We start from the raw sequence: 26247 nt of genomic DNA on the forward strand, positions 1-26247 counted from the left end.
TGGAGTGGGTACTTCGCCCCACACCGGAGCCGCCCCCAACGCCCTGTGTCATCCATCGTAGATGCACACCCAGACCCTCCCCTATTGAGTCAGGTTTTGCGGTCGGAGTCCGCAACTTTGGGGGGCGGTTCTGTCACGCCCTGACCATAGAGAGCTGTTTATTCTCTGTTGGTTGGGGCGTGATAGTGACTAGGGTGGGTCATCTAGGTGATTAATGGTTTATGTTGGCCTGGTATGTTTCCCAATCAGAGACAGCTGTTTATCGTTGTCTCTGATTGGGGATCATATTTAGGCAGCCATTTCCTCATTGTGCTTCGTGGGATCTTGTCTACAGATAGTTGCCTGTGTGCACACCAGTAGCGTCATGTTTCGCTTGTGCTTTATTGTTTTGTTTAAATTTATTAAAATATGTGGAACTCTACGCACGCTGCGCCTTGGTCCTATCATTATGACGAACGTGACACATGTTCTACTTTTGGAAGACCTCGACATCGCTGTTTTGTATATATGTTGTTGACTGTGTTTTGAAAATGTTAAATAAACTGTTAGAAAGAAAGAATGCCGTACAGGGGAGGAGGGGTTGAGTGAGCTCACACTGAGCTGCTGACTGGGCATCCAGGGATTCTGATGATGTGATATTCAACAACCATACTACTGTTTTAATGACCGCTTTATTGACCGCTGACCCCTCAGCCCCTTACGGTGCTAGACTTGTCTCCCGGTCCCACCAACGCTTGTTACAGTCTGTAGTAGTTGGAACTTTTCATTTCTCCTGGGCTTTGAGGTATAATTGTTATTCCTAGAGTGTTTTCCCCCTCAGCATCGTAGAAGATTTAATACCAGCATCCCAGAGACAAGCCCACATATCTTTTGTTTTCAAACAGACCTATAAGCCACACAGCTTTACACACCTGCAGTCTGCTGGTTACATTTCTTCAGATGCTTCTGTGTCTAGAATTAAGAAATTGTGAGTCTTTGATCCTTCTCTTACAGACTGTGTGCGTGCGTTCACTACATGACCAAGAGTATGTGGACATCTGCTTGTCAAACATCTCATTCCAAAATCATGGGCAATAATATGGAATTGGTCCTCCCTTTGCTGCTACAACAGCCTCCACTCTTCTGAGAAGGTTTTCCACAAGATTTTTTAACATTTCTGTGGGGACTTGCTTCCATTCAGCCACAAGAGCAATAGTGAGGTTGGGCACCGATGTTGGGCGATTAGGCCTGGCTCGCAATCGACGTTCCAATTAATCTCAAAGGTGTTTGATGGGGTTGAGGTCAGGGCTCTGTGCAGGCCAGTCAAGTTCTTCCACACCGATCTCTACAAACCATTTCTGTATGGACCTCGATTTGTGCCCGGGGGCATTGTCATGAAACAGGAAAGGGCCTTACCCAAACTGTTGCCACAACTTTGGAAGCAGGAAATCATTTAGAATGTCATTGTATGCTGTATCGTTAAGATTTCCCTTTACTGGAACTAAGGGGCCTAGCCCAAACCATGAAAAATAGCCCCAGACCATTATTCCTCCTCCACCAAATTTTACAGTTGGCACTATGCATTGGGGCAGGTAGCGTTCTCCAGGCAGCTGCCAAACTCAGATTCATCTGTCAGACTGCCAGTTGATGAAGTGTGATTCATCACTCCAGAGAACGAATTTCCACTGTTCCAGCTGACGCTTGGTATTGGGCATGGTGATCTTTGTCTTGTGTGCGGCTGCTCGGCCATGGAAACCCATTTCATGAAGCTCCCGACTAACAGTTATTGTGCTGATGTTGCTTCCAGTGGCAGTTTGGAACTCGGTAGTAAGTGTTTCCACTTAGCGGCTGAGCCATTGTTGCTCCAGCCCTTACAGTTGACCGGGGCAGCTCTAGCAGGGCAGAAATATGACAAACTGACTTGTTGGAAAGGTGGCGTCCTATGACGGTGCCACATTGAAAGTCACTGAGCTCTTCAGTACAGGCCATTCTACTGCATACAGAAGCCCATTATCAGCAGTCATCACTCCTGTGTTCCAATGGCACGTTGTATTAGCTAATCCAAGTTTATCATTTTAAAAGGCTAATTGATCATTAGAAAACCCTTTTGCAATTATGTTAGCACAGCTGAAAACTGTGGGAGAGGTGAGCCACAGAGATCTGTGTGTCTGATTCACACAGTGGAAGGATGAGGAGCATGGGGAGAAGTGGAGGGTCTAAGAGCGTGCACGTGTCCTGCATCTGATGGTCGTCTGGGAGTGTGCACGTGTCCTGTATCAGATGGTCGTCTGGGAGTGTGCACGTGTCCTGTATCAGATGGTCATCTGGGAGTGTGCACGTGTCCTGTATCAGATGGTCGTCTGGGAGTGTGCACGTGTCCTGTATCAGATGGTGGTCTGGGAGCGTGCACGTGTCCTGTATCGGATGGTCATCTGGGAGTGTGTCCTGTATCGGATGGTGGTCTGGGAGCGTGCACGTGTCCTGTATCGGATGGTCGTCTGGGAGGGGGCACGTGTCCTGTGTCGGATGGATGTCTGGGAGCGTGCGCGTGTCCTGTATCAGATGGTTGTCTGGGAGGGGGCACGTGTCCTGTATCGGATGGTGGTCTGGGAGCGTGCACGTGTCCTGTATCGGATGGTTGTCTGGGAGGGGGCACGTGTCCTGTATCGGATGGTGGTCTGGGAGCGTGCACGTGTCCTGTATCGGATGGTCGTCTGGGAGCGTGCACGTGTCCTGTGTCGGATGGATGTCTGGGAGCGTGCGCGTGTCCTGTATCAGATGGTTGTCTGGGAGCGTGCACGTGTCCTGTATCGGATGGTCATCTGGGTGCGTGCGCGTGTCCTGCATCAGATGGTCATCTGGGAGCGTTCACGTGTCCTTTATTGGATGGTCATCTGGGAGCGTGCACGTGTCTTGTATCGGATGGAGGGGTACAGACTTTCCAAGTGAAAGGCTCCCTCTGTGTGTGATCACCGGCAGACCACCACCCACAGCCACCGGTCACCCAGGAAGCCCGGTGAGAAACCCTGCCTAGCCAATCACAAAGCCAGGGAGTAAACTAGCCAACCAGTCAGAGCAGCAGTATTAGTAGTAGTAACAGCTGCATTATTCATACAACCTGCCTTCCAGCACAGAAAAAAACACACCGCCAGAAAACGACAGTATCACCACACTATGAAGTCATCTGTGAACCACTACTTCTCTAGCATACAGCTAGCAGATGTGCTACGTAGCCTTTCGCTTGCCACCAACTCCCTAGAATTAAACCAGCCTTCAAGAGTTAATAACAGCAAATAACGCCCACCTGAGACTTCTGGCACAGAATAATTAGCCTATAGCGGCTATGTGACCTAGCTAATATAACACACAGCAGACCAATACAGCTATGGCATTAATCACTAGGACCCTTCCCCCTCTTCCAGTCTCACCTTTCCTCTTTCCTGGGCTGTGTCCTAAATGGCACCCTATTCCCAGTTTAGTGCACTACCGGCCCTGGTCAAAAGTAGTGCACTACATAGGGAATAGAGTCTAATTTGGGACTCCAGCCCCAGTCTCAATGGTGACATTCCAGTTCTCTGGGGCCCGGGGAGGCAGAGGCACACGTTGTTCGGGGTGTGTGCAGGGGAAAGATGAATGCACCTGTCTCACGAGCTAAATAGACCCCAGTCTCCCCCTGCACCCCCCCCCCCCCCCCTGCACCTCAATCATCGTTTCAGCTGCGGCCCGCCGTGAGATAGCTCCTGTCTGCAGAGGGGAGGGGGGAGAGAGGAAGTGGGCCGGACAATAGGTGCATTTATACCGGCATGTTCAGGATGGCTGCGGGCGAACAATGGCCACATTCTCTCAGCTCCCTAAAACAAATAGTTGTGTGCGGCGTACCCTGTGAAGGTGGCCAGAGGGCACAGTGTAGAGGAGCTCTGTTTCCATGACACAGGTTTGGCTTCGGAAGGGAAAGGTTAGTTACTCCCCGAGGTAGCAGCACTGCACCGCGTTGTTTAAGGAGCCGGAATAGAGGGGCGTAGGGTTACCCTTGAGGGAACAGCAGGCAAGCAGTGTTGCACAGGATGAGGGTTGTAAGACCGGTGTGTTTAAGGTTGTTTCGATTCCACACCCCACCACACCTGGCCTTTGAAAACAGATCATTTAGAGTCAACACAGAAACAGAGCTGTTTTCTTTGAGTGTGTGTGTGTGTGTGTGTGTGTGTGTGTGTGTGTGTGTGTGTGTGTGTGTGTGTGTGTGTGTGTGTGTGTGTGTGTGTGTGTGTGTGTGTGTGTGTGTGTGTGTGTGTGTGTGTGTGTGTGTGTGTGTGTGTTCATGCCTGTGTGTGTATTGAGGGGCAGCCATTGTTTAGTGTTGTGTATCAGACAATAGCCAGTGCCATCCACACACACAGCCACTGTTGTGAAGTGATGCCAGGGAAGACGTCTATCTGGTTACACTGAGTGTAACATGGCTTGCCCAGTACATTGTTCCAACCCAGCCCTCCACAGCGGGGACAGCCACCCCCCCACCTCCCTCTCTGTCTCTGAGGAGAGGGCAGCGCGGGGCGAGCCAGACGCCAGGCTGGGGAAGGATCCAGGGTGATTGTTATATTTGATACCGTGCTGATGGGTGCCACACTGAAATCAGCTGTCGTTATGCAATCCAGCCATTCTAATCAAACCCAGAGCAGTCACCCTGGCTCTGGCCTCACAGCCCCTATAAGCTGTGATGGGGAGAGAATATCTTCCCTCTCTCAGGAATGTCTGGAGGCTTTAGGCACATAGACAGTAAAAGTCATGTGACCTGTCGTCTATATTGTCTGGTCAAAGTACCATTCTCGAGCTACTTCTCACTATACTGCCCTGGATCAGAGCTCGCATGCCATTGCATCCTCAGGCTGACGTTAGCTGTGTCTCCAATTCTCCATGCAGTTTTGTTGTGGTCAAACCCAGTGGATTTATAGGGGTATCAGGGGTCAGAGGTCACGGATGGACTGATAGATTTAACCCCTGGTCTCCTGTCTGTCCTGCAGATGGACCCGGTGCAGAAGGCGGTGATCAACCACACGTTTGGCGTCCCTCAGCCACTCAAGAAGAAACAGATCATCTCCTGTAACATCTGTCACCTGCGCTTCAACTCACCGGTAAGAGAATGCTGTGTGTGTGTGTGTGTGTGTGTGTGTGTGTGTGTGTGTGTGTGTGTGTGTGTGTGTGTGTGTGTGTGTGTGTGTGTGTGTGTGTGTGTGTGTGTGTGTGTGTGTGTGTGTGTGTGTGTGTGTGTGTGTGTGTGTCTGCATGACTGCGAGAGGGAGAGAGTGATTAAGAGAGAAGGAAAGTGAGTTGCAGACTTTAGTTGGTAGATTTGACAGTTAGAATAAATTAAAATGTATTTGTTCCTTCCTTCTATCTTCTTTAATGTTTTAAGAAAAAAAAGCCGTTCCAAATGACCTGAGCTCTTATCATCCTCACTGACTCACAGCAGCTTGTCTGTGGCGGCTGATAGGGTTTCCAGTCGGGCTCTGAGCGTGCGTGCGTGTGTTTGTGTGTGTGCATCCAAATGCTCATGCATGTGTGTTCCTCTGTGTAAAATGTTCTTATTATTCAATCGGAAGGTATTCATTTGCTTTTCTGTATTCCTGGATATCGGAAGTGGTGTGTGTGTGCATGTGTTGGTGTACTGCGGTAGGTTGTATTGGTGCGAGGGATTAGACAGCAGGGAAAGCTTCCGTTTATCAGCAAAGAGCAGAAACAATCACGAGCCCAGGCAGGAGCCAACATTCTCAACTGCTCTTTTGATTTCTCCCATTCCTGCCACCTCAAACACACACACACACACACACGCACACAGTCACAGTCACAGTCACATACACACAGTCACATAAACAAACAACCAATGAAATGGAATGTCTTGAACACACAAGCACCTAAGAGTTGGGCAAAGGCTGATTTTAAAATTTTAAAAAACTCTTTCTCCCTGTCCCTCTCTCTCGCTCTCTCACTTACGCATACGCACAGAGGAACACACAAATACTGTTTCACACACACACACACACACATCCTCTTGAGACTTGATCTTCAAAGAGGAGCAGAGACACAGAAGAGGCTGAGGGGGAAAGGAAAGCAGAGTAGACAGTGGCAGGCGTTCTCTCCAGGCTTCACACGGTAGAGCAAATCCCATTCCCACCCTCCCTCCGCACAGCGCCAGCTACAGTTGGAGAGAGGTGTCAGGTCTGGGGGTCTGAGGAGGGAGGGGGGCACTGAGCTTTAAACAGCCCATTATAGGGAGGAGGATAACTTCCTCAGTCATGCTGTAAATAAACTTCAAATGGAAAATGAGGAGATCTCTATATAAGTATTTATTTGCGGTATATTGTATACTATCTATTATTAGATATTGTACATTAGCTCCACGTTCTGTAATGTTTATTTGAAATATAAAGAATATTCGTTGTGAACGTACATTCGATGTAGCACATTGAATAGTCAGATAGTGATCGAGACAGAAGCCTTATTTAGAGAACGTGTAATAAGAAATGTATTCAACTTCTATAGCGCTTTTCATTACAGAAGGAGTCTCAAAGCCTGCATTCATGTCTGGTGGTGTGACGTGACAGTCAGTGCCTTTAAAAAGCTAAGTGCTCATGCTAATGTTCATTTCACACTCCCTGTGTCTCCCTGTCTCTCTGTGTGTCTCGTCCTGTATGGCTCGGAGTTGGACTGGAGAACGGAGAACGTAACGGGGGCTGAAAGAGAGCAGAGCTGATTTGTCACAGCACAATAATCTCATAAGCATTTTCACGGCCGATCAGTCAGACGACATGGTGAAATATTATAGTCCATGTAGTGTTTAAAGAAGTGTTGATGGCTGCTGTTGGTTTATTTATAGCCAGAGCTCCCGACACAGAACAGTAGGTACATCATTTGGTTTGTTATTACTGTACACAGTGGACACATTTAACTGCATATAGCCATAGACCATGGTTCTGATGGATCTGATCTGCCTTGGTTTTTACTTTGACCCACATTGCTTTGTTGTCATATGAGACGTGTCTGTGTCTGTCTGTCTGTCTGTCTGTCTGTCTGTCTGTCTGTCTGTTTGTCTGTCTGTCTGTCTGTCTGTCTGTCTGTCTGTCTGTCTGTCTGTCTGTCTGTCTGTCTGTCTGTCTGTCTGTCTGTCTGTCTGTCTGTCTGTCTGTCTGTCTGTCTGTCTGTCTGTCTGTCTGTCTGTCTGTCTGGTAGCATGGCTATTAAGGTTATTATGGAGGCTGAGGCAGTTGAGAGAAGATACAAAACCCAAAAGGAGCATCAGTGTGTTGTATTCATTCTAATGAGAAGGTCTCATTGTGTGAGAGAAGCTTAATTGAACAGGGTGAGTCACTTCCACGCTTCTCTCTAACACTTAGGATTCCTTCATTGGCTTGCCCATCAAAGTAGAACCCACTCTTTCTCTTCATTCTAATTTCTTCCCCACAATTCATTTCAGGACTATTTGCGGCTTGGGTTATTTTATGACTTATTTGCATTTATATTGCGAGATAGGAAATTCTTCGAATTCTAAAGAGGAGCTGGATTGAGAGACGGCTGTGAGTTCATCATTATGAGTTCACGACAGAGCAGAACAGCAAGAGTGAGGAATGCATTTACTTGATCAATTCTGAGCTCACTATTTGTCTTGCTGTTTGTGCAGTAGCCTTGATATTTCACAGTCACCATGGTTTCAGCCAATCAGCACCCAGGAGCAAAAATATTATACTTTTTTTTTTTTATCGCTTTGGTGCAATTTTCATAACTCTTAGTACAAAAGTTCATCAAAAAGTACAACACACAAAATCATACAGTCACTTTTTCGCCAAACTTAATGTTTCATCTAGAAATACATGTTTCACATTTCAATACACCCACATATAAAGTCATTTCACAATGCAATGCTCACATTACTTTTGATATGATTCTCTTCTCTTTTGTAAAAATATATTTTACTATTACTTAATCCGCTTGTCTGCTACAGATTTAGAGAACTACAATAGATAATAAAAATGTATGTCTCTAAAGTAGAAACATAAATAGTATGATATATACTCAAATGTACTGCTATGATGATGACTAATGATTTCACATCACAATAAGTTTAAAAAAGAAATCTGATCCAGTATTGACAAGATCAAGAGAAATACTGTTTGTAAAGAAATCAAATCAAAGTTTATTGGTCGCGTGCACATATAAGCAGATGTTACAGCAGGTGAAGTGAAATGCTTGTGTTTCTAGCTCCTACAGTGCAGTAATACAATAGCAATACAATACCAATACACAAATCATCCGCAAAGTCCAAAACAAGAACGAAATGCATCCCCAGAATGAAGTTGCTCGGGTCTTCTTGACACTGGCTGACACAGTTCTGTAACACTCCAGTGGGAATCGAACCCACAACTCTGGTGTTGCTAGTGCCATGCTCTTACGAACTGAGCCATGTCCAGGAACACTACAATACATGTAAAAAATGCATTACTGTAAAGTACAATACACGATTACAATACAGGTGGAAATGTATGATTGCCATCTGCCTAAGTGTACCACCCTCCTTCAGGGCATCGAAGAGGCATGCAATAACATCAATCCAGACCAGGCTTCGATTCGCCATACCGAAAGGTTTTTCACCAGGTGTGTGAATAATAAGGATATTTACTACGATTTCGATGAGAACCTATGGCCAAATGCTCAAGACAGTCTTCATGCAAACTAGTGCCTGCTAAACATGATGTTTCTGACGTTTATTTAATTTGTTACATTGTGAAATATGTCTTTAATGATCACACCTTTGATCACACATGGGATAGAAATGATGGAAATTTGATGTTCAGTCAATTTTAATCAGTAGTGCAAGTGTATTGCCTAATGTGAAAACAGTGTAACTACATTCAAATAGCATTTTTATCTATTGCTAACGGGTTGTTAAAATAACTAAATTGAGAAGATATCATTATGTTGTGTTTTGGTGATTAAACTAATGTACTCAATATATTTCACAGTAAACTTCTATTTTGGATCAAAGGTTGTGTGGTGAAAGATGTCTCCAAACAAAATGAATGCACAATGAAAGGTTTTGAATGTAAGACTGGATGTGTTACAAGTGTTACCAGGTTGGGAGTTTTGTACTGAGAGTTTTAAATTCACCACATACTTGTGAAAATGGTACTGAACTGTATTCTTACAGTAATTAACATTAGTCTAGATGACAGCTTGGACTACTGACACCACTCCACCCAGTCCTAATGCAGTTTGTCAAAACAAACATAATGTCATGTATGGTGAGGTTCTGTTTGTGTGTTAGAGAGAGAGAGAGAGAGAGAGCGCATGTGTCACTGTCTGTGGGGGATATGTATGTGTTTGTGGGGGCATGTAATGCTTGTTATTCATTTATCCTTCTTTGTAGTCATCCATCACTCCAACAAGACTGAATTGATATTAGTCCAATACAGGTCTCAGCTTAATCTGTTTACATTTTAATGAGAGATCTCTTCATCGATTCATCTGCTATTTCTATTTGCTCTGATAACGGGGGATTTGCCCATGGACTGAGCTGGGTCATGAGAATTATTCAAATGTGAAGGTAAAATGTGCTGCGGGGTGTGTATGTCCTTTTTGGAGAATGTATGTGTGTGTTTTGAGTGTGTCTGAGAATGTGACAAAATGTGCACGTGTGTACAGTATGCTTGGTATGTTGTGTTAGTGTGGTGTGTGCGTGCGTGCTGTTTGCAGTGTCTGTCTCAGCGTGCCTATTTAGTATTCTGATTTAGAGATAGAATCCTGTCTCTTTTTGCACATTCCACATGCAATTATACCTCTGGCCTCCCACTGTGCCAGTGCTCTTATCAGGTAGGAACAGACTCTCTCCTTCACACAGGCAGCAGTGTGTGTGTGTGTGTGTGTGTGTGTGTGTGTGTGTGTGTGTGTGTGTGTGTGTGTGTGTGTGTGTGTGTGTGTGTGTGTGTGTGTGTGTGTGTGTGTGTGTGTGTGTGTGTGTGTGTGTGTGTGTGTGTGTGTGTGTGTACATGTGTCAGACCTGGGTTCAAATACGTATTTGAATATTTGTTATTTAAATAATTGTTTTCTGCGTATTTGAATATTTTCAAATAATGTGGCCCGAATCAACTACTTCTATTTAAAAGTATTTTCAAATAATGTTCTATAAATAGCCTATTACAAATGCCTGGGTTAAATGCATGGGAGTGTATTTGAGTCAGTGTATTGGAGTATTTTCAAATACTTTCCAAGGGTATTTCCAAATACATTCCAATTTTCAACTACTTGTCTTTTCAAATAAAAAATATCTAAATATTCACTTCCAAGTGTCTTTGAAAGTAACTGAAATGTCCTAAATAGTATTTGAACCCAGGTCTTGTGTGTGTGTAAAGATGAAAATGTCATCTCTATTTTTGCAGAGGTACTGTATATTTGAGTGTTTTAAATGTGCATGTCTTACAGCAATTTATGGATAAGTGCTACTGCTAACCTTCCTGTGGTGTTTCTGCTCTCTGTGGGGTCCCTTCCAGAACCAGGCAGAAGCGCACTATAAGGGGCATAAACATGCCCGGAAGCTGAAAGCCATGGAGGCCCAGAAGAACCGTCAGCGTCGACTTGGGGAAGCCACGTCCACAGGCAGGGAGAGAGACCGGGAACGAGACCGAGAGCGGGACAGAGAGAGGGCTAAGACTGCTGCGACTGTTACACTTCCCACTGAGACCCTCCCCGCACTCATGGACACAGGCCCGATGGAGGCAACGAGTAAGTTAACTGATAGTGAGAGGGAGAAAAGGGAACAACAGAAACCTATCTATATTCACTCTGTGTAGATGATCTTTCTTTCAATTTTTCTCTCCTTTTTCTGTTGATGTTTTCTGCTTTTCCCCTTTGCTCACTTATCTTCCCTCATCCCTCTCTTTCCCCCTTTACTCTTCTCCATCCTACCTCTTATCCATCTACTCTCTTTCCATCACTTTCCACCCCTTTCAATCCCTCTTTCTTCCTTTCATCCGTCTTCTCTCTCCCCATTTCTCTCCGGTCCTCCCATCTTCCTCCTCCTCCATCCCTCTCCCTTCATCTCATCCCTTTCCCTCCATCCCTCTCTCATCTCTTCCGGTACTTTGTCATTATTATTTCTTGATGCTACCCTGTCTCCCCCCCTCTCTCTCCCCCACCCTCCCTCCCTCCTCTCTACTGTGTTATTTAATGTCTGCTGTTTAAAGTCTAACAACAGGAGGGCCTGTCCCACACATACACCATGATCAGGAACATGGGTATGAGAGGATAGAACGGCGGTACCCCCAAACATCCAATCGTAACCCCCGTGGTCCCCAGGCCCCTCCCAGCTGGGCCTTATATCCAATCTGTCCCCCGTGGTGGTGGTGGATGGTGGCTCTGAGCCTGGGGGATTGTTTGCTTACCCCCAACGTTCTCAATTTACTCTCCCTGCACCCTTCCCCTCTGTTTGCCCTGCTTGTAGAGAAACGCCTGGTCCCTGTACAGGAGTTCCTAAAGAGTTCTGTGAAGTCAAGGAATGATCTGACTGCAGCACACTTATATAATCTGTGTCCCAAACGGCACCCTATTCTCTATGTAGTGCACTATTTTTGACTGGTCAAAAGTAGCACACCACATAGGGAATAGGGTGCTATTTAGGACGTAGGCGTACTGTTTGTGACATGAGAGAAATCCCCCACAATGGACCTGACTAGACTATGGATGTATCTCCTGAGTCTGGGACCAATACATGTAAATGTAGCCGTGCTCTTTTGATGAAGTCAGTAGAGAGCATCCATTACTCCATTACATTACATGATTGATCCCATTTAGATTCAGAAGCCCTGTTAATCCATCTGTAGCGATGGGACTCGAGGATCTGTCTGCTAGACTAGTTTCCTCCTCTATCCTGTATATCCCTCCTTCATCCCTCCCTCCCTCCTATCTATCCCTCCACCACTCTGGCCTGAAAAATATTACTGTTAAGACCTGAATTTCAAACTAGTTTCTTTCTGATGTTAGAGGGAATATTAGTGAGGAGAGATAGGAAGGTATCAGGGTGAAGTGAGGTGGGGGTTGGGAGAGAGTCTACACTTTACTTTCCACCAGCGCTCACTGACTGACTCTCTCTCTCTCTCTCTCTCTCTCTCTTCTCTCTCTCTCTCTTCTCTCTCTCTCTCTCTCTCTCTCTCTCTCTCTCTTTCTCTGAGAGGAGAAACTGGACAAAGGACTGGGACCGAGATAACGCTCTCACTCATCAAATCTAATATAAATATTCTGTCGTCGTAGAGAAAGGTCTGAAAGAGGGTTGCAGCGGCGAGGACGAAAAGAGTAGAAAACGAGAGATAAGATGAAATGAATGAAAGGTAGAGAGAGAGATGGGGTAGAGGAGAGGGGGAACAAGAGAGGCGGTGGAAAGAGAAAGTAGATAAGCTGTGCCTGTTTTTTTTATGTTGTAAATCATTTTACAGTTCTGAGTCAATTTTGCAATGAGGTACGCTCTTTAATAAGCCACATTGTGTGTTTGGCCCGATGTGAAATTGAAATGCAGCCAAGCGAGCCAGTGGCGGTGAGCTCGACAATGCCAAACTGTAATTGGGGAACACTCAAAATTAACACTGAAATTATCTCTGTCTGTCATCTAACTCAGCATGGCAGGTGCCAATCGGACCAAAATGCCCATGTCACCCATTGAGAACCAATCAAGGGATAGATTCCATCATATCCACACTAGCCGACTTTACAGACATTGCCATTGGATGCACTGAGTCGCATTAGTAGAAATCCCATGCAGCTGTGTTACAAGTTAGAACACTGGCATGTGTCATGTAATCTACACCTCGATTAGACTGATATAAATTATGATTATTATTTTGTTGAATGATTTTCCATTTGAAAAAGAGAGAGAGAGCGAGAGAGAGAGAGAGAGATTGGCATACTGGTGCCTAGAGACACTGGGCCCGGCATCGTCAATGACAACCATCAATCACCTCAGCGTTTGATTGACTCTTTTGTTGAAGCTGTCTCCAAGGGGAACAGGACTCAGACGTCTCTGTAATGATGAAATATAGCGTGGATTTCCCTTGAGGAAGTTGTCCATTTTCTTTAAGAGTGTCACGGACTAGTGATTCTAGACAAGCTTGTGTGTGTGTGTGTGTGTGTGTGTGTGTGTGTGTGTGTGTGTGTGTGTGTGTGTGTGTGTGTGTGTGTGTGTGTGTGTGTGTGTGTGTGTGTGTGTGTGTGTGTGTGTGTGTGTGTGTGTGTGTGTGTGTGTGTGTGTGTGTGGCTTCCACACTGCTGGTTTAATGAACATGGTGATGAGGTCTCACCACTGCTCCGCTAGTGAGTGAGCTTGTTTTAACAGTCTTCTAATCAGAATATTAATATAGCTACTAGCTCTATGACAACAGTCAGCTCTGTCATGTAGTCAATACCCTCTGACGCTACAGTTTACAGATACGGTATTCAGATACTGCACTGTTTACAGTCTAAGCCCTACACACTGATTTAATTGGACTGTTCTGCCTTTCCATGGTCAAATAAGCGAGTGACTCGCAACCAGACATCGATCTGAACATCGATTCTTTGCAGGAGAGGGATTTTTAGCCCTCCGCTCCTCAGACAGTGTGGGGCTCTTCACTGCCAATACACTGGCCTTAGAGCTGGCAGCCAGGGTTGGGGTGACAGTCACTTCAGTCAGTCAGGGAACGTTTGGAATGAGTGAGGAGGACACTGATTGACAAAGGGTGTTGCCCAAAGGGAATCCTTGTGCTTACCCAAAGATGCATCTGTGTCGTGCTACTCTGCAACATCACTGCCATGGTTGTTTTTCTTTTTAAGACATTTGAGGTCTAGGAAGTAAGGGTACTATTTGATTTTGAGTTATTGGATGTTTCAAAGTCAAGCTGTATCATGTTTTACATCTATCTGTATAATGTGCACCAATGTGGGAAGAACTTACCAGAAGTTCCTCCAGAGTTAGTCCGTATACAGTGCATTCAGAAAGTATTTATAGAGCCCCACAGTGGAGGTGTCTATAAAACCTAGTGGTCAAACAGGGAAATGGTTCCAATCGTTTTCCCACCATTCATTTTCCCATAGGGAATTTTAGAAACACTTAAAATAAGGGCTGTGTTTCGTGTAGGCTTACCTTGTCGTGGCGTTTTGATAACCATGTAAATCTCTCACGGACAACGGGACAACGCTTTGTATTCAGGACATAAAGTTAATTTCTTTGCCACATGTTTTTCAGTTTTACTTTAGTGCCTTATTGCAAACAGGATGCATGTTTTGGAATATTTTTATTCTGTACAGGCTTCCTTCTTTTCACTTTGTCATTTAGTATTGTGGAGTAACTACAATTTTGTTGATCCATCCTCAGTTTTCTCCTATCACAGTCATTAAACTCTGTAACTGTTTTAATGTCACCATTGGATTCATGGTGAAATCTGAGCGGTTTCCTTCCTCTCCGGCAACTGAGTTAGGAAGGATGCCTGTATTTTTGTAGTGACTGGGTGTATTGATACATCATCCAAAGTGTAATTAATAATGTCACAATGCTCAAAGGGATATTCAATGTTTGCTTTTTTGTACCCATCTACCAGTAGGTGCCCTTCTTTGCGAGGCATTGGAAAGGGACCTTACAGATAATTGTGGGGTACAGAGATGAGGTAGTCATTAAAAAATCATGTTAAACACTATTATTGCACACAGAGTGAATCCATGCAACTTATTATGTGACTTGTTAAGCACATTTTTACTCATGAGCTTATTTAGACTTGCCATAACAAAGGGATTGAATACCTATTGACTCAAGACATTTTTACTTTTCATTTTTAATACATTTGTAAACATTTCGCAAAGCACAATTCAACTGAGAAAGTATGGGTTATTGTGACACAATCTAAATGTAATCCATTTTAAATTCAGGCTGTAACACAACAAAATGTGGAAAAAGTTAAGGGGTGTGAATACTTTCTGAAGGCACTGTAAGTGAACAGCGGTATGATACCTTAAACATTCCTGCTCAGAATAAAACTCTTCATGAGTTTAAGGCGTCTGGCATCTGAGGAGCGACTAATTCCCACAAGCCTCTGTCCTCCTCTCTGGGCCTCCTGCTAAATCCATTGATCACTATCCCTCCCCCCCAGAGTCTTCTCAGGTGGCCCAATCCTTGTCTTTCACATAAGCCCAGGATCATACCAATCCCCTGCTGGAGGGGGGACCTGAATCTCCCAGGGTTCAGTCTCGCATTACATTACAGAGAGGAAGGATTGTCTAATCTCAGCCTTATAGGGTTCCTTCTCCTCCGGAAGGAGAACGATAAGGAAGAGCCCTTATCTCCATGATGAATTTACTCTGGGACTTGGAAGAAAAAATCAATGGGGCCAGTAGGATTGTGGAGGGTGTTTGAGAGTGTGCTTCAGTTCGGCTGGCGCCTATCCAAACTAGCTAGCCGAACTGAACGAGTGTGCTCTCATACTCTCTTAAAAGGCCTTCTCTTTAAAAATGAGAAATAACGGCAATAGTACTGTTTTTCCATTTTGAGATGCCGTAGCCAGTATACATTTCCTCAAAATAGTCCGAATTAATCAAAGATATCTCAAGAAATATGTCATTCATTTTGAAGTTTTTGCCGAAGAGGTCTTAGTCGCGGAATTTTACATCTAACTAAGATGTTTGGTGCAGTATTTTTAAATTGAAAAATTTGCATGAAAACGAGTCATTTCTCTTTGAATGACAACAAAGACTTTATTAAAGAATACCTACTGTTAAACAATCACAGATGAAGGTGTGTAGATTCCGGCTACGAACTTCAGCTTGCCTCCAGAAAAAAAATTCTGTGCCTGAACAGCCGAAAAACCCCTCACCGGAGTCCAAAACGTCACAAAATGTCGTCATTGTGTGTGTGTGTGTGTGTGTGTGTGTGTGTGTGTGTGTGTGTGTGTGTGTGTGTGTGTGTGTGTGTGTGTGTGTGTGTGTGTGTGTGTGTGTGTGTGTGTGTGTGTGTGTGTGTGCAGTCGATGCATTTGTTTATATTGACTGAGCCTTAGGACCTTCAGTTGCTATTTGAAGAGCGAGATAGCGAGAGAGAGACGGAGAGATTGAATCTACCCTGTGTTAGTCTAGTCTGTCCCTCGGGGTTAATAACAAAGGCTGATAGTATAGCTGAAATGCCACAAAGCTAACACATGAAATGCATTGGTAAATGCTCATTCCAATGTTCAAACGCTTCACGGTCATTTGTAGATAAATGACTAAATAGAAAGGAGCAAATTCTCCACGTTAGCCTCAAATGAGAACAACCATTATTTGATGTCCCTTTTCACTCACAAATGTATTGCTTGCAATGCTGCTTTTACAATCTGTTTCCATAATCTATAAACACATTCTCAAATATGAAGCGTTTGAAGGCAGTACATTGGAATGAGCATTTACCAATGCATTTCATGTGTTAGCATTTCAGCTATACTATCAGCATTTGATTTTAACCCAAAGGGACAGACTAGATTAACACAGCTCTGTCTCTGAACATAATGTTTCCTGTGAGAGAATACAGTGGTATGTTTAAACCTCTCTGGGGTAGGGGGCAGTATTTTGACATCCGGATGAAAAGCGTGTCCAAAGTAAACTGTCTGTTACTCGTGCCCAGAAGCTAGGATATGCATATAATTGGTAGATTTGGATAGAAAACACTCTAAAGTTTCCAAAACTGTTACAATAATGTCTGTGAGTATAACAGAACTGATATGGCAGGCAAAAACCTGAGAAAAATCCATCCCGGAAGTGGGATTTTTTAAATGTTTGTAGTTTTCCATTGACTGCCTATACAGTATCCAATGACTTAGGACTCAGATTGCACTTCCTATGGCTTCCACTAGATGTCAACAGTCTTTAGAAATTGTTTCAGGCTTGTATTCTGAAAAATGAGGGAGTAAGACCACTCTGAGTGAGTGGACCCTGGGAAGTCCCAGAGCTGTTTTCTGCGTGCGACCAAGAGCGCACCTTTCTTGTTTTTCTTTTATATTGACGAAGCTATTGTCCGGTTGAAATATTATTGATTATTATGACTAAAAACAACCTGAGGATTGATTATAAACATCGTTTGACATGTTTCTATGAACTTTACTGATACTTTTTGGATTTTCCGTCTGCATGTTGTGACTGCCTTTGAGCCAATGGATTACTGAACAAAACGTGCCAACAAAACAGAGGTTTTTGGATATAAAGAGGGACTTTTTCGAACAAAACGAACATGTATTGTGTAACTGGGAGTCTTTTGAGTGCAACCATATGAAGATCATCAAAGGTAAGTGATTAATTTTATCGCTATTTCTGACTTTTGTTACTCCTCTACTTGGCTGGTAACTGTTTGTAATGTTTTGTGAGCTGGGCGCTATCCTCAGATAATCGCATGGTATGCTTTCACCGTAAAGCCTTTTTGAAACCTGACACAACGGTTGGATTAACAAGAAGTTCATCTTTAAGCCGATGTTCTGTTTTTGAATTTGGCGCTCTGCAATTTCACTGGATGTTGGCCAGGTGGGACGGTAGCGTGCCACATACCCTAGAGAGGTTTTAAGTGAAGTGGCCTATGGGTCACTGAACGTCATACTGCAGTGATCAACTGTAGACCTCGTTGGCTTTGTTCAGGCACTGAGCTCTTCACTCTTCCCTTACCACCCAGTGTAATGTTCAGTGACTGACCACTGCCTCCTCTCCTTCCCCTCCCCAGATCTGCTGCCTGCTGACCTGGAGCGAGGGGTGAATTGTGAGGCTGTGAAGCTGGGCGAGAGTCCTGGCAGCAGCAGCTCTGTGATGCTGACTCCTGTATCTGAGGTGTCCTCCATGGAGCTGGCCACCCTGTCCCCCGGGCCCCAGGGAGAGGTGTCCCCCTCTTCACAGGCCTCAGAGAGCGGAGCCTCAGATACCAGTGGCCACGAGCAGGGCCCTGAGGCCCCTGGAACAGCCCTGGAGTCAGGCAGCCAGCCGGACACCTCCAGAACAGAGGGGGGTGAGGAGGTCAAGGACCCCAAGAGGATCAAGCCACACCTCCACTGTCCCGTGTGCAAGGTCACGGTCAACTCTACATCCCAGCTGGAGGCACACAACAGTGGTACGAACACGACAGTCTCTGGCGTAGCACACCCTGCAGCCCCCTCAGATAGCATAGGAACACGTCATAAGGCATGATTTATTTATTTTTATTACAGGCTATTAGCTTTAAAACTGAGAATATTATTTTTTTACAGAAAATGTGTAGAATAGCAGGAAATTAGCTATAAAATTTGCTCTCTCTGCCCCAATGACAAAAATATATATATATACTGTACCTGCTCCAGAGTGTATCTGACATTCTCTTCCTCCCAATCCACTCCTCCAGGTACGAAGCACAAGCAGATGCTGGAGGGCCAGAGCGTCCAGCCGCGGCGCCGGGGGAAGGTGGCGGGGGCTGGGGGGCGCTCGGCCTGCAAGAGCAAGCGCCTGGGCACCAAGGGCAGCGTAGGGGTGCCCAGCAAGAACTTCCACTGCGAGGTGTGTGAGATCTATGTCAACTCGGAGACCCAGCTCAGCCAGGTGAGGAGGCTGGGGGTCGAGGGGATGGTGGCAGGGGAGGGCTGGGGGTCGAGGGGATGGTGGCAGGGGAGGGCTGGGGGTCGAGGGGATGGTGGCAGGGGAGGGCTGGGGGTCGAGGGGATGGTGGCAGGGGAGGGCTGGGGGTCGAGGGGATGGTGGCAGGGGAGGGCTGGGGGTCGAGGGGATGGTGGCAGGGGAGGGCTGGGGGTCGAGGGGATGGTGGCAGGGGAGGGCTGGGGGTCGAGGGGATGGTGGCAGTGGAGGGCTGGGGGTCGAGGGGATGGTGGCAGGGGAGGGCTGGGGGTCGAGGGGATGGTGGCAGGGGAGGGCTGGGGGTCGAGGGGATGGTGGCAGGGGAGGGCTGGGGGTCGAGGGGATGGTGGCAGGGGAGGGCTGGGGGTCGAGGGGATGGTGGCAGGGGAGGGCTGGGGGTCGAGGGGATGGTGGCAGGGGAGGGCTGGGGGTCGAGGGGATGGTGGCAGGGGAGGGCTGGGGGTCGAGGGGATTGTGGCAGGGGAGGGCTGGGGGTCGAGGGGATGGTGGCAGGGGAGGGCTGGGGGTCGAGGGGATGGTGGCAGGGGAGGGCTGGGGGTTGCACAGGGTGTGGAGGGTTCAGCAATGGGGAGAGAAGTGAAACAGCTGGGGTATAATTTCGTGTGTTGACTTCCTGAGTGGATCTGAGGTGATTGGACTGGACAAGATCTGGTTTCATGTTCTCTTACAGTGAGGCCATTGAGCCACTAGTCTATGTGGAGATCTGACACACTGGGTCTCTTTCCACCTCCACTAAACGTGTCCTGACAGTGTTCTGAATTGATGGAGCTCAAAATTACCCGAAATAAGCTGGAAAGAGTGGAAAATATTGTGAATGTAGCCATGGGGTATGGGAGATAGACAGGGAGAGATATGACCCTCTGGGCTACTCAGGACTCCTGGCGCTGTTTGCGTGACATGAAAGGTGAGAAGAGGAAAGAGAGGGGGGTTGTGGGTAATGTTGCACACCCTGAGAGGTGCTTGATAGAGAGTGCTAACCTAATAAGACTCTCATTCAAATGCCTCTGGTCCTGCAGTGTTTTTGGCTCTGTGGGGTTATTAGTTATTTTCATTTATCCTTTATTTAACCAGAGAAAGTCACATTGAGATTTAAATCTCTTTTTCAAGTGTATCCTGTCACATGATGAATAGGTTTTTATTTGACACGAGCAGACAGATTGATGATGTCACTCTACAATAGATGTTGAAGGGACAGACTATAGAACTACCTCTTCAAACAAACTTAACACGTGATTTCTTGGTTGGACTAATTATTTTCAGGGACTTTTTCCACATTTTGTTACATTACAGTCTTATTTTAAAATTGATTAAATAGTTTTTTAGCAAATTTATTAAAAATAAAAAACTCAAATATTACATTTTACGTAAGTATTCAGACCTTTTACTCAATACTTTGTTGAAGCACCTTTAGCAGTGATTACAGTCTGGAGTCTTCTTGGGTATGACGCTACAAGCTTGGAACACCTGTATTTGGGGAGTTTCTCCCATTCTTCTCTGAAGATCCTCTCAAGCTCTGTCAGGTTGGATGGGGAGCGTCGGTGCACAGATATTTTCAGGTCTCTCCAGAGATGTTCGATCGGGTTGAAGTCCGGGCTCTGGCTGGGCCCCTCAAGGACATTCAGAGACTTGTTCCGAAGCCACTCCTGCGTTTCATCAGACTAGAGGATCTTGTTTCTCATGTTCTGAGAGTCCTTTAGGTGCCTTTTGGCAAACTCCAAGCGGGCTGTCATGTGCCTTTTACTGAGGAGTGGCCACTCTACCATAAAGGCCTGATTGGTGGAGTGCTGCAGAGATGGTTGTCCTTCTAGAAGGTTCTTCCATCTACACAGAGGAACTCTGGAGCTCTTTCAGAGTGACCATCAGGCTCTTGGTCACCTCCCTTACCAAGGCCCTTCTCCTCCGATTTTTTAAATAAATTAGCAAACATTTCTAAAAACCTGTTTTTGCTTTGTCATGATGGGGTATTGTGTGTAGATTGATCAGGGGGAAAAAATATTTAATCCATTTTAGAATAAGGCTGCAGCGTAACAAAATGTGGTAAAAGGGAAGGGTCTGAATACTTTCCGACTGGACTGTACCTATGACATCACTACCTCAGCCCTCCCACTTTTAAAGGTAGCACAGGACCCATGATGTAATGATAAACGTATTAAATGCTCTTTGCACATGTTACAGTGGAAGGTTTACAATTCCTAAGGTGATGCTAGCAGTGGAAATGTGTGTTTGAATTCACCGGGCACAGCGGCAGCGGCTGCATTTTTATTACAATAAAGCCATTCTGGAAAAAGCATCGGATGAGCATTTTATATTTTTATGCTGTGATTGTTTTCCCACACTACGCAGATGTGTATCAGATGGTATGGTGATCCACTCAGAACTGTCTATTTGAGCCTGTAAGAGCTGTTAGCAGTATGTTCATGCAGGATATTGACGTGTTTCTGGTGTGGTAATCTAGGCATATGGTTTTATTGAACTTCTTTTCTAGGCTGTTTCAGGGATAAATTGTTTCCCTGGTGATGTTTATTAAGTCGTACATGTAATCGTATGGTGGGATGGTTCTGGAACGTTTTGCAGCTCTCTCAGACTAGCTGGTCATGGAAAAGATACAGTATATATGGGCATGTGTAGCAACCTTGCCTACAACAAGCCTTAGTGGTGCATTCCAATGGCACTGTTAAAAGCTCCTGTGATGAACTAGGATTAGCCAGTTGGTAGTAGAACAGAGGAGAGAGAAATAGACGTGCATACTGTAGATAGAGGGAAGGAGTGGTTTTCTTTGTGGTTTTTGTGTCCTCTAAATATTGTACACTGAGTGTACAAAACCTTAAGAACACCTGCTCTTTCCATGACATAGACTGACCAGGTGAAATCTATGATCCCTTATTGATGTCACTTGTTAAATCCACTTCAATCAGTGTAGATGAAAGGGAGGAGACAGGTTAAAAAATGATTTTTAAGCCTTGAGACAATTGAGTGTAGACTGTGTATGTGTGCCATTCAGAGGGTGAATGAGCAAGACAAAAGATTTAAGTGCTTTTGAACGGGGTATGGTAGTATGTGCCAGGCGCACCGGTTTGAGTGTGTCAAGAACTTCAATGTTGCTTGGTTTTTCACGCTCAACAGTTTCCTGTGTGTATCAAGAATGGTCCACCACCCAAAGGACATCCAGCCAACTTGACATAACTCAGGGAAGCATTGGAGTCAAAATGGGCCAGCATCCCTGTGGAACGCTTTATACACATTCTAAAGTCCATGCCCTGACAAATTGAGTCTGTTCTGAGGGAAAGGGGGGGGGGGGGGGGGCAGCTTAATATTAGGATGGTGTTCCTAATGTTTTGTTCACTCGGTGTAGATCAGGCATGGTCTACTAGATAAATCCAACAATATAAACTAGTGTTTAAAAACTAATATAAACTAGTGTTTAAAAACTAATGTTTCTCCTCTGATCTCCTCAGCACATGAACAGCAGGAGACACAAGGACCGTCTGGCAGGAAAGCCCCCCAAACCCAAGTTCAGCCCCCACAACAAGAGCCAGCCCACCTCCAGCTTATCGGTGAGACAGGGCACACACACAGATACACACACACACGCTCCATTGCATGAGGTTGGAGGTTAGTTAAAGTTTGAAACCCATATATTTGGAAAATCGTCGAAGAAAATATTGGCCAATAATGTTCAATCTCTGAATAAAAGTGATATTTATCTCCTGAATTGATTGAACTTTAATGAAATTGTCCCCAACCCTGACACACACACACACACACACACACACACACACACACACACACACACACACACACACACACACACACACACACACCTCATTGCTCCTTCCTAGGTGGTTGTCTCTCCAGTGAAGCAGCATGCCTGCCTGTGTGCCTGTGCTGTCAGAGAGGTTAAGGACACTGCTTTGTGGTAGTGAATGGGTCCCCTGTACCTGAGACATTCAAGGCTGAAGTACCCCCAGCACTACCCCCAGCACTACCCCTACTGACAAAGCCTGCAGCCTGAATCAGCACTCTGTATTAATCACTTTTGTGCTCGTGTCATGTGCGCACCTCCCCTCGAACCTCTCCTTCTCCCCATCTCCTCCGCTCCACCCCACCTCCACCTCCCTATTTCTCCCTCCTCCGCATCTCCTCCACCTCCCCCTCTTCCCATCCTGCCCCTCCCCCCTGCAGACTATGAGATGGGCTGGGTATGCAGGCGGGGCCGTGTCTGCCATGAAGAAAATGTTCAGCCAGTACAACTTCACCTCTCTCTCTACTCAGGTGAGTGGCAGGGCCCAGGGCAGGCAGGGACAGGGGAGAAGTGGGCTGTCAGGGATACAGCTGGCTTAACCACTGGAACTGGCTAGGTGCAGGGGATTGAACAGCTCCAGAAGAGAATGCTCTACTGTAAACTTTATAAAGGGTTTGAAGTTTAAGCATGTCTGTGGTTCGGTCTTTTGTTCTTTTGTCTTGACTGTGTGAGAGTCTTCATAAGGCAAGTCCCCTAGAGGGACGGGTAGTTGTGGTGAGAGAAAGGATATTAGTATGGAGAAATGTACGAGCATGTTAATCCAAGGTAACGATGTGTGCTAAAAGAGCAATGTTCCCTGTTTGCTGAGCAAATGTGTGCTCTACTTTGAGTAAATATGTGCGCTTCAAGAAGTGACATGCGCTCTCCGTCTCTGCTCTCCTCTCTACTTTCCTTCCCTCCTTCGCTCTCTCCTCCTCTCCTTCAGACCAAACTGGCCTTCCAGAAGCAGCTGACCAAGAGCCTGACCACTGGCTTCCTGCCTAGCCCCCTCACCCAGCCCACCTTGTGCACCATGGCAACCAATCCTCTGGCTCTGCGCCACCCGGCGGGCACCACCTTCTTTCAGACGCCCTTCCTGAGCCCCACCTTGTTCCGGCCCGCCCCGGGGCCCCTGAGGGCCACGCACCCCTCCATCATCTTCTCCCCTTATTAATGACACAGTACAGCCCCCCGTCCCTCTGTCCCCCTCTACCAACCCTCTTGCCCTGCCTCCATTACTGTGACCCACATGACGAGGGCCACGCCACGCACAAACTATGCAGACCACAGGAGCCAGGATGGAGAGAACAGAGAGAACGAGGCTAACAACTGCTCCTGTCATGGAGGACACACCCCCAAGGCCAAGGCCACGCCTCCTCTCCACCACGCCCCATCTGTCTGCTCCTTCTCCTGTGGTTGGTGGCCTGAGGAACAGGACACACCTCCAGGGACAGACTGGTGCAGCCAGGAGGCCTCTCTCTTACACAGCCATTTCACGGGTCGATTTGGTTTGGATTCTTAATATTATTGTGTAATTTATTAGAGAACAAAAATAGATGTATCTGTTTAGTGTGGTTGCCACAAATAAGGTCCCTTTACGTCATGCTACTCCTCAGAACTTTGTTTCTATTATTGGTTGGCTTGCTTTTTGTTGTTATGGGTCGATATAGGGGATGCTAGCAGGTGAGCCCAATGCTCTCTGAGCTTGTGACTGTCTTCAGCCATATGTGGAGCTGCAGATCTGCAGTCCTACGGACCCAAGTCTATGAGTGGGATCTGTCAGAATTATATGAACTCATATTTTTCCACCAACACCCTTCCACCAAGCCCCTATCTCCCAAACCATGTTACTGGGCTCTTGTCATTGGAACCCAGAGCTCTGAATTGATGTGCAGAATAGATGCTGAAGCCCTTTCTCTCTCTCTCTCCTCTCTCTCTCTCTTTCTCTTTCTCTCACTCTCTTTGAGTCACAGCCCAACATGGCCTTTCATGATTCATTTTTTACCCTGCATCCCCAGAATTAAGCACTCATTAAGGTCCTGAAAAAGTCAGCTTGTCAACTTGATTTTGTCTCAAGTTGCAGATCTGCCTCATTAAAGATCTTTGCTCCGTAGCAGCGCTGGTGCATTGGTTATGACTGTCTCTATTTCTCCCGTTGCGGAACGGGCAGCACAAAATAATTTTTAAAAGCCTGGCTGTCTTATATTGTAATCTGCCATGGTTCCCTGTATCCCAGTGATTTTATAGTGTTTGATCCCCCAATTGTACTCCCTGAGCCATAGTCCTTAATTTTCTCTTGAGCTATCTCAGCAGGAGCTGATGGGTGGCAGTGAATGACAATTTCCCCTTGCTCAAAAAAGACACTAAGGGGTGGAAATTACTTGATGGGTTTACAATCCTCAATTAAAGGTTTCCACTGTGCAGAGAGATGTGTGGATGATGGGGGGGGGGGGGGGGGGAGAACACATTTCCCAGATCACTGATTGGATCATCAGGAATGGAGGGAAAGAAACAAAGCACAGTGCCATGGCAACCACATTAAAAGCACCTTAAACAGATTTACTTGCAAAAGCAATGAAAATATGTTCTAGTTTTTTGTTGTTATTCCTGGTGTGATTTTTCATAAACTCATGCCAGTTTGATTTAGCATTTTTCAATCACACAAACAATCAACTTATAACGATTCAATTTGATTGTTGTTATTATCCATGAGACCGGTCTGAATCTAAATCTCAGATCTAGTTACATTTTTAAAGCAATACGTTCAATCAATGTGTCTATGTTTAGAATGGTTATACAGTAGGAGAATATAGGATGTGGGGAGATGGCTTTATCTGATTCTGAACAATGTGTATCTGTACCTCTACAGAGATGCTCTACAGCCTACCGTACTGTATTTGAAAGGCCAATTCCAAGTGGCCAGTGCTAATAGTCATTTGAACTGATGGGTTGTTGTGATGTGATTTTCCTTGATGGTCAATCTCGTTCTCATGTTGTGACTGTGTGTTGAGCTAAGCTATAAATAGCAGCTCTCATACTGTGGGACGGACGCTGCAGCCCTCTCTCTGTGTTGACATTGCTGGGCTTTCACCTCACAGAGGAGCAGGACACAGCTTTTATATGGATTACACAGAACAGCCCGTGTTATTGATGTCTCAAGTGCAGTAGAACACATAATCATATTCCCATACCCCTCTCTCCTAAACAAGTAGACCCACCTTGAAACGAACACTCAATAGCCCCCACCAGACCAGACCCAATACTTGGGGCTCCTGATTTATCCCAACACCAACTCTCTTTGCTGGTTTATTACCAAACCCAACACTTACACCCAACCAATCTACTTTAGCAACAGCAAAATGGGGTAAATCCTATGCAGTTGTTGTTCCTGTCACTTCAGTCAGTGCAATAGTATTTCCATGTGTGTGACGCAGCAGCGCCACCTGCAGTGAAGACCTTGTTATTGCCCTTCTAGATCAAACCCAGCACTTTCTCTCCTCCATCTCTTTAAATCTCTTTGATTCTGTACATGTTTCTGAGGCCTTTGTCTTTGGGAATATGAAACCAAGCCGTCAGGTCTCTTTGCCATACCAATGTGATTCTCTCCAGTCACAGTAAGTTACTCAGTGAACCAGCCAGCCTATTGATCTCCAGTGTTCTGTCTGTCTGTCTGTCTGTCTGTCTGTCTGTCTGTCTGTCTGTCTGTCTGTCTGTCTGTCTGTCTGTCTGTCTGTCTGTCTGTCTGTCTGTCTGTGTCTGTCATTACATGGGAACTCTATGGTATTCAGACATTTAAGTACATTTTTAATAAATAAATGCATATAGGCAAATTATCTATGTAGAAAATATAGAGTAAA

The 26247-nt window shown here is 45.7% G+C and overlaps 1 protein-coding gene across 1 annotated transcript in view; it reads left to right on the top strand.

Moving 5' to 3' along the window:
* The window catches only part of LOC120043956 (zinc finger protein 385C-like), a 105958-nt gene extending 82394 nt beyond the window's left edge, over positions 1-23564 (top strand). The window contains exons 3-8 of the mRNA XM_038988552.1: positions 4995-5105; positions 10512-10743; positions 17714-18094; positions 18362-18555; positions 22065-22168; positions 23327-23564. Coding sequence (XP_038844480.1) covers positions 4995-5105; positions 10512-10743; positions 17714-18094; positions 18362-18555; positions 22065-22168; positions 23327-23564 — 1260 coding nt within the window. The remainder of the gene's footprint in view (positions 1-4994; positions 5106-10511; positions 10744-17713; positions 18095-18361; positions 18556-22064; positions 22169-23326) is intronic.
* Positions 23565-26247: the final 2683 nt, after the last annotated feature.

This window comes from Salvelinus namaycush, chromosome 3 (assembly GCF_016432855.1).
Source record: "Salvelinus namaycush isolate Seneca chromosome 3, SaNama_1.0, whole genome shotgun sequence".
NCBI classification, from domain to species: domain Eukaryota; kingdom Metazoa; phylum Chordata; class Actinopteri; order Salmoniformes; family Salmonidae; genus Salvelinus; species Salvelinus namaycush.